The sequence below is a fragment of the Quercus lobata genome, chromosome 6 (genome assembly GCF_001633185.2).
Source record: "Quercus lobata isolate SW786 chromosome 6, ValleyOak3.0 Primary Assembly, whole genome shotgun sequence".
NCBI classification, from domain to species: Eukaryota; Viridiplantae; Streptophyta; class Magnoliopsida; order Fagales; family Fagaceae; genus Quercus; species Quercus lobata.
In genome coordinates, this window is record NC_044909.1 from 27025927 (window position 1) to 27034017 (window position 8091).

At 35.6% G+C, this 8091-nt stretch overlaps 1 protein-coding gene across 1 annotated transcript; it reads left to right on the forward strand.

Moving 5' to 3' along the window:
* The first annotated feature begins 1722 nt into the window (after positions 1-1722).
* Positions 1723-4465, forward strand: LOC115950051. Its single transcript, XM_031067301.1, has 5 exons — positions 1723-3143; positions 3254-3531; positions 3636-3754; positions 3880-4093; positions 4245-4465. The coding sequence occupies exons 1-5, from the start codon at positions 1723-1725 to the stop codon at positions 4463-4465; spliced, it is 2253 nt and encodes a 750-aa protein (XP_030923161.1).
* The last annotated feature ends 3626 nt before the right edge of the window (positions 4466-8091 follow it).

Genomic DNA, 8091 nt, shown 5'->3' on the forward strand with positions numbered 1-8091 from the left:
AGTTGGTAATCATTCTCATGTGAATAAGAACTCCAATGCTCATGGTGCATCTAAAATGTTTTGGATGCAAAAGACTCGAACTAATTGAGTCTTTCTGACATGGTCCTTGTGCTTCATTACTCTACCCTTTGTGACCATTGTTCTTTGGTTTTGTTGTGTTTTTGTTTTCTAGGATTTGCATTACATAACATTCATGCATTTCATTCTAAGTTTTTTTTTATTAAAAAAAAAAAAAAAAAAAAAAAAGGAAGAAAAGGAAGCAAATTTTGTTTTGTACTATTCTTCTTGGTTTTTGAGAACAAGGTTGGTCAATTTATTTTCATATAACATGTCTTTTGTACCTTGTTTAGCTTTGATGAGCTTACTTATTGCACTTTACTAGTTGAAACTTTGTAGTGCATGTTATGTGGGAAAGATGTTTATGGTTTTTTATTACACTGTCTTAATCTTGAAGTCACATGTTTTTGAATGTTGGACTTGAACTTTTAGAGAAATGCATAAATAACCATCTCACCACTGTTCACTAGCCAATCATGAACACCTTAGTGCAAGGTTGTCAAAATCGCGATCCGGATCGTAAAATCGCACGATTTTACGATCCCACCTCATCAAAAAGATTAAAATCGTAGCAGGATCGCAAAAATGTTAGGATCGTTTGTAGGATCGTGTAGGATCGTATAGGATCGTAGGATCGTATGGGATCCTACCCTACCGATCCTACCATTAGGCTTTTTTGGATTTTTTTTTTTTTTTTTTTTTAAGTGGGATTCATTTGGGTCATTTGGGTAAGTCCAGTAAAATAATGCCCGGCCCACCTAAAGGTCCAATACCCACAAGCCCAATGAATTAAAGTCCTAAATTACCCCTCTCTCAAAATAAAATCCCAAAAAAACCTATACTACTTAAGTTAAGTTTTCAAACAAAACCTAAATATTTTAGAAACACTTAAAAGCTTCAGCAGTCAACAGACTCAACACTCAACACGCACGCACTGCTCCCTCCCGCGCGCCTCCACAGTCCGACTCCCCTGTTAAAAACCCAGCACTCAGCCCTCTCAATGGTGAACTATTGCTGCTCTCAATCTTTCTTAAGTATTTAGAAACATTCAAAAACAGCACCTCAGTCCCGCACTCGCACCTGCTCAATTCTCTGTCAAAAGCTCCAGAACGCAGCAGCTCTGTCCCGCGCGCCTCCACAGTCCCCTGTCAAAAACCCAGCACTCAGCCCTCTCAATGGTGAGCTATTGCTGCTTTCAATCTTTCTTAAGTATTTAGAAACATTTAGAAACATTCAAAAACCAACACCTCAGTCCCGCACCTCCTCAATCAAGTCAATCCTCTGTCAAAAACCCAGCACCTCTCAGCCCTGTCAATGATGTTGCCGTGAGCCATTGCTGCCTTTAAGCTTTCTGGTAATCTTTTTTGGTAGTTAGTACTTATTAAGTTAGTAGTTTATCATTTATTTGCACTTTGATAGCTTGATTCCAGATTGTTGTGTTGTGTTGTGTTTATGTTTTTATTTTTCTATTTTGTTAACTAAATTAAGTAAAATTTGAAAAATTAAGAAACAGGGTCTTTAGTATTTGATTCTTTGAGAAATATTAGTAAACACAATTAGTAGTTTAGAATTGCACATAACCTGTTTGATGAATTTTCTGTGTGATTTTTTTGAGCATGCTCTGTATCTTGGTGTCTTTTTTTGCAGCTCTAGTACAAATATACAATGTCTAATTTGGCTAGAAAGAAAATTAAGCGAAAAAATGCACCAGGAAATAGGTCTGACCTGGGATGGGAACATGGTGTTGAAGTAGGTTCAAGGCAAGTTCAATGTAATTATTGCAAAGAAATTCATAGTGGGGGTATATATAGGCTGAAGCATCATTTAGCTGGGACTAGGAAAAATGTTTCAGCTTGTCCTAGTGTGCCAGAAAAGGTGAGGGAAAAATTTGCGACTCTTTTGTATGCCCAATCTGAAGCATCTATAAAAAAGAAAAGGTGGTATACTATAGAAGAAGAGGATGATGGCAATGATGATGAATTAGTTGAAGTACAACAACTACATTCATCAAAAGGGAGGGGCAAACACATAGGCTCCATGGATAAGTTTGTTACAAAAAATAAGCAAGTAACAATGAATCGTGTGTTTAAAAAAGGAGAACGTGATCTAGTGATCCAACAAATTGCTAGATTCTTCTACACTAGTGCCATCCCTTTTAATTGTGTCAAAAATCCGGAGTTTCTGCAAATGATTGATATGATTTCAAGATTTGGGATTGGCCTCAAGCCTCCTTCCTATCATGAGATTAGGGAGACATGCTTGAAGAAAGAGGTAGATTTTACACAACAAATGCTTGAAGAATATAAGATTGAATGGAAAAAAACAGGTTGTTCAATTATGTCTGATGGCTGGTCTGATAAGAAAAGGAGATCCATTTGTAATTTTTTGGTGAATAGTCCCAAAGGAACCATTTTCCTATACTCTATAGACACATCTAACATATCTAAAACAGCTGAAAAAGTTTGTCAAATGTTAGATGAAGTTGTCGATAGGGTTGGAGAGGAGAATGTTGTGCAATTGGTGACTGACAATGCTGCTAACTACAAACTAGCTGGAGAGATGTTGATGCAGAAGAGAAAGTGCCTGTTTTGGACTCCATGTGCTGCCCATTGCTTGGATTTGATACTTGAGGATTTTGAAAAAAAGATTAAGGACCATAAGTACACAATTGCAAAGGGGAAGAAGATTACAACGTTCATATATTCTAGAGCTATGCTTTTAAATTGGTTGAGGGATTTCACTAAAGGGAGGGAATTGATTAGACCTGCTGCCACTAGATTTGCAACATCATATTTGACATTGTCATGCCTTAATGAGTTCAAAGGAGAATTGATGGCAATGTTTTCTTCTGAACAATGGAGGTGTAGTAAATTTGCAAAAACAAAAGAAGGGAAAAGAATTCATGCCATAGTTATGGATAACAATGGCTTTTGGCGACTTGTTGTCAAATGCTTGAAGGCCGCAATACCCCTTTTAAAGGTGCTTCGCCTGGTTGATTCTGATACACCTCCAATGGGATTCATTTATCAAGAAATGGAAAAAGCAAAAGAAGAAATACAGAAAAATTTCAATAATGTTCAAAAGAGGTAACCATTTTATTTATATCTTCCTTAAATTTACATTTGTTTTTAATTCATTAGCTTATTAAATATATATTCTTTTTTTTTAATATAATATCCACTGTTTTAAATTGTAGTTACAAAGAGATATGGGATATTATTGATGATCGATGGGAAATGCAACTTCATAGGCCTTTGCATGCTGCGGGATACTATTTGAACCCTTCTATTCATTATGATCCTTCTTTTGATCCGGGTTCAGATATTAAATTAGGACTATATACGTGTCTTCAACGAATGGTTCCAGAAGTTAGTGATAGGAAAAAGATAGATATGCAACTTGAAAAATTCAAACAAGCAAAGGGACTCTTTGGTATTGAAGCTGCCATACTAGCCAGAGATACCAAACAGCCAGGTAACAATTTTGTTTTTTGTTTTTTGTTTTACATTCAAATTCATCTTTATTAGTTGTAAATTTTATTCTTAAGACTAAGATATTATAATTCATATATGTATCAGCTGAATGGTGGGACTCATATGGAGATGATTGTCCTGAATTGAAAAAATTTGCTATAAGAATATTGAGCTTAACATGTAGCTCATCTGGTTGTGAAAGAAATTGGAGTGCGTTTGAAATGGTAAGACCAAATGACTTTGGTATATTATGACAAGATGGTTTTCTATTTTCTTTCTTAGTAAAAGTTTGTTTCTTCCCCCCTCCCTTGTGTTTGAGAATTCTCAATTAAAATTATTACAACTATAGGTACATTCAAAAAGGAGAAATCGCTTACACCAGAAAAAAATGAATGACTTGGTCTTTGTTATGTACAACTTGAAGATAAAACAAAAAAGAGCTAAACCATTGAGTACAAAAGAAGAAATTGGTTTGGAGAATTTGTCTTCTGATGATGAGTGGTTAGCAGCAGATTCTGTAGATTCAGAAGATGATAGTGCGGATTTTAATGAAGACAATGAAGGTATTAATTTATAACTTTAAAGCCTTCCTTTATAGCTAATATTTATACAAGTTATCAATGTATAGTTTGAATGTGTGACCACTAATCACTAATTTACATTTGTATACTTTACTTATCAAAAAAATTTGTATATTTTGCTTATCAATGTTAGGTGATGATGAGGTTTCAAGAGTTGCTGCCAAAGGAAAAAGTGTGCTAGTTCATGATGTTAGTGATGAATTTCCTGAGAATGATGATGGTTCTAATGATGATGATAGTGATCGGCCCCCACCTGGATTTGAGAGAGTTAGGGATTTCGATGATTACGCCATGGATGTTGATACTAGGAAGGATATAGATGATGAAATGAGATATGACAATGATAGTGACTAGATTAGAAGAACTTTAGAATGAGAATTCTCTTTTGGATTTTATATTTGTAATTAGCTAGTTTACCTTAGATTGAGAATTCTCTTTTTGAATTACATATTGTAAATTTGTAGTTAGCTAGTTTTTATATGCTAACTAGCCTAACTTATTTTGGATTTGGAACTTAGAATTTGGAAAACATTTTCCATATATGTAGATAATATTTTGGTACTTAGTTGCTAATTAAACATGTATTGAACTTTTTAGATATATTATGTCAAAAGTTAAATATATTTTGTTTCGTTAGAATAACATAAGAACAATGTAGTGCGTGTAAATTACATTTTATGATGCAATTTTTGTTTTTTAATGGATGGATTCATATTTTAAGTGATTATATAACATACAAAGTCATTATCAATAGGATTTTTGCTTAAAATCTGAAAATAGGTAGGATCTTACGATCCACGATTCGATCTTACGATCCATGATCTTACCTACCTCCCACGATCCTACGTAGGATCCCGATTTTGACAACCTTGCCTTAGTGCATATCATAAGATTTTGTACTCGAGAAAGTGTAGCACATGCACAAAAATAACATAAGGTGAAGCCTCGGTTTAAATTGCTTAATTCTTAAAATCAAAATTGGTGTGTACTATTAGGCTTGATGCCAAACTCACATGACTTAAAATTGATATGTATATTATGAGGCATAAATTCAAGAAACTTACATGATTGCAAGCTTATGATCTAGGAGATGTAGGAGTTATATGATGTAACTCTTTAGGTGATAGTCTCTTTTAAATTCTTTGTGATGAATTTTGTAGACTTTGTGATTGATTGCTATTCACATATCACCTCACATGTATCTCAAAGTTTTGCTAGTTGCACACACTACACGAGTTACTCTTTGTTAAACTTTGTACATGTTATTGTATGTGTTTATGGTCTGACCAACCAAGTTTTGCAAATACTTTGAATTTTGTGCAAAATTAATTTGTTGCTTGAAAATTTGTGGAGAATGCAAGAAATTTTGTTTTTGGGAATTTGGGCTTAAAATTCTTGTTTTGAAAATCATATCATCTCATACTCATGCATTTTGTTCTTAAATTTCAATGCTTTGAGTTGATTCTAAATGTTTTTTTCAAAAAAAAAACTGTGTTTTTCCTCAAATTTGGTGAGCCTCTGCCCATTTCGATCGATCCATTCTGTTTTTTGATCGATCTAAATTTTTTAATTATGTTAGAGAGAGCGTCTGCCTGTTTCGATCGATCGAAACTGTTTTTCGATCGATTGAACTCTTTTCAAATTGTTTTTATAGAGTCTCTGTCTGTTTCGATCGATCGAGGCTGTTTTTCAATCAATCGAAACTCGTAAAACATGTTTTTTTTTAAAAGGTCAGAATGTCTTTTTCAAAAGGTACTTTTTCAAAAATTTTCAACCTTTTCTCTCTCTTCGACTTGGCTAAGGCTCCACCAAAGATTTTTTGTCGTTTTCTTCCGAGATTTTTGCTAGGTTTTTGTCCTTCAAGGCCGGTAAGTCTCTTTTGCCCTTCCTTTTGCATTTTATTTCATGTTTTCATGCATTTTTCATGCATTGTATTGGGTATTTTCGGCACTTTCTATATTTTGGGGTTTTTGATGATTCAAACCTGTTTTGGTAAAATTGATCAATGCGTTTTTGTTCTAGGATGTTATAATCATGATTCTTGTAGTTTAATTTGATCAATTTTGTGGTTTTTGAAAAATTGAAAATTCTAGGGTTTGAAATTGTTCCGAATTAGGGATTTTGTCTAATTGGGTTAAATTGATGAAATTGGCTTGTCAAATTGATGTATTTGGTCATTAATTTTTGAATTCTATCATGTGTGATGATCAATTCGTCAATATTTTTCAAATTGATCAAGTGGTTTTCCAAATTTTGGGGTTTTTGTGTTAATACCTCTATGTTCAAGCCAATTTTGTGAATTTGAACTTTTTGGACTTCGTTCACTGCATTAGAACATGCATCATACCATTTAAATTTGTCATGCATCATATAGATTTTAATTCTATATTTTTTTTGTGCTAACTTGCAGTCTGCCCTTGGTTTTGTGTTTTGTTCTTTTGCTCTGTGTTTTGGTCCTTATCCTAGCACCATGCCTAGGAAAACTAGAGCCCATAGGACCCCTTCCACTTCCTCTGAGTCTCCCTCTAGGAGTGAGGTGGTTAGGAATGATAGAAGCCGAGAAGCCTTTGAGACCTTGAATAGTAAGCGTAAGATTTGGGCTGAGCGAGCTGTAGTCTTAGATGAGCTTGATCCGGCCATTAGGGCCGATTTTGAGTCTAGAGGTTGGTTGCCTCTCTTAGAGATAGATCATCCACCCCCTACCGCCCTGATTAGAGAGTTCTTCTCGAACCTCTCTTGCCACGTCTATGATTCCAACACCCTTGTTAGGAGTTGGATACGAGGTGTTGAGTTCACCATTGCCCCTAGGGTAGTGGCTGAGGCTCTTGGGGTGCCGGTTGTTCGGGAGCCTGTCTATCCTTATGATGAGTCACCCTCATTAGATGTAGTCATATCATATATCACTGGGTCATCTATCCAGTGGAGTTCTGATCCTCGAATCACGTCCGTTGAGCTTACCGAGACTGCCTATCTTTTCTTTAGGATAGCGTGTCATTTGTTGTGGCCTATTTCTCACTTCCACACCATCCCTCTAGAGCGATGTGTGTTTTTGTATGCCTTTGTTTCTGGAGTGTCTATCAGTTTTCCTCATTTGTTCCTTCGTTCTTTGAACGAGGTTCATAGGAATTCTGCCGTAGGGTATGCGCTTATTCATCATATTTTCATTCATAGGATTTTGCTCTTTTTAGGTCTAGATGGTTTCTCGTCTGGTGAGCTTGTGCATGTTGTTGCTCCCATAGGTGCCACTTTTCTTCGATAGAGGGCTGCTCACTTGAGAATTGCTCCTTCACGTCCTAGAGGTGCGTCATCTAGTGGTGTTCCCCCTCCTCCCTTTTCTACAGGTACTGATGTTGCTGAGACATCGGGTGCTGCTACTGCTGATGTTGATGTTCCTCCACCGACTGCTTCGGATGATTTAGACATTCGTCGTACATTGGATCATGTCTTGACCGTTCAGGCGACTCATGGACAGATTTTAGTGGACATGCTCGATGAGATCCGTGCCTTGTGTGCAGAGTTGGCACAGTTTAGACCACCTCCCTTTTGATGATGGATTTTTGTTTGCCTTTTGGCATTCCGTCACAAAAAGGGGGAGTATTTTGTAGTGTTTTTGCTTTCAGGGGGAGTTTATTTATTTTGGTTAGAGCTTGTGGAGTTTAGATTGTATCTAGGTGCTTCACTTTGTACTTTACATTTTTAGCTCTTGCCATGTTTTTTGATGGGATATTCATGTTAGGGGGAGTATTATGTTTTGTTGGTACTTTATATGTTTCTTGTTTCAAACTGCTTATTGATTTATATTTATGAGTTATTCATTGATATATGTCTTTATTGTGTGTTGTTTGAAATCAAGAAGTTAATTTATTTACTTGTATTGTTTCCACACATGCAGTTATGCATTTTGTTTAGTGTTTCAGGAAATATACAGGTTGATTCAATTGAGCTGCTGTCTACACTTGCAACTGATGGATAGTAGTTAG

Coding starts and splice junctions, on each gene's coding strand:
- LOC115950051 (XM_031067301.1), top strand. CDS start 1,723: ATGTCTAATTTGGCTAGAAAGAAAATTAAGCGAAAAAATGCACCAGGA. Junction 3,755..3,879: donor ATTGGAGTGCGTTTGAAATG/GTAAGACCAAAT, acceptor TTACAACTATAG/GTACATTCAAAAAGGAGAAA. Junction 4,094..4,244: donor TTTTAATGAAGACAATGAAG/GTATTAATTTAT, acceptor TATCAATGTTAG/GTGATGATGAGGTTTCAAGA.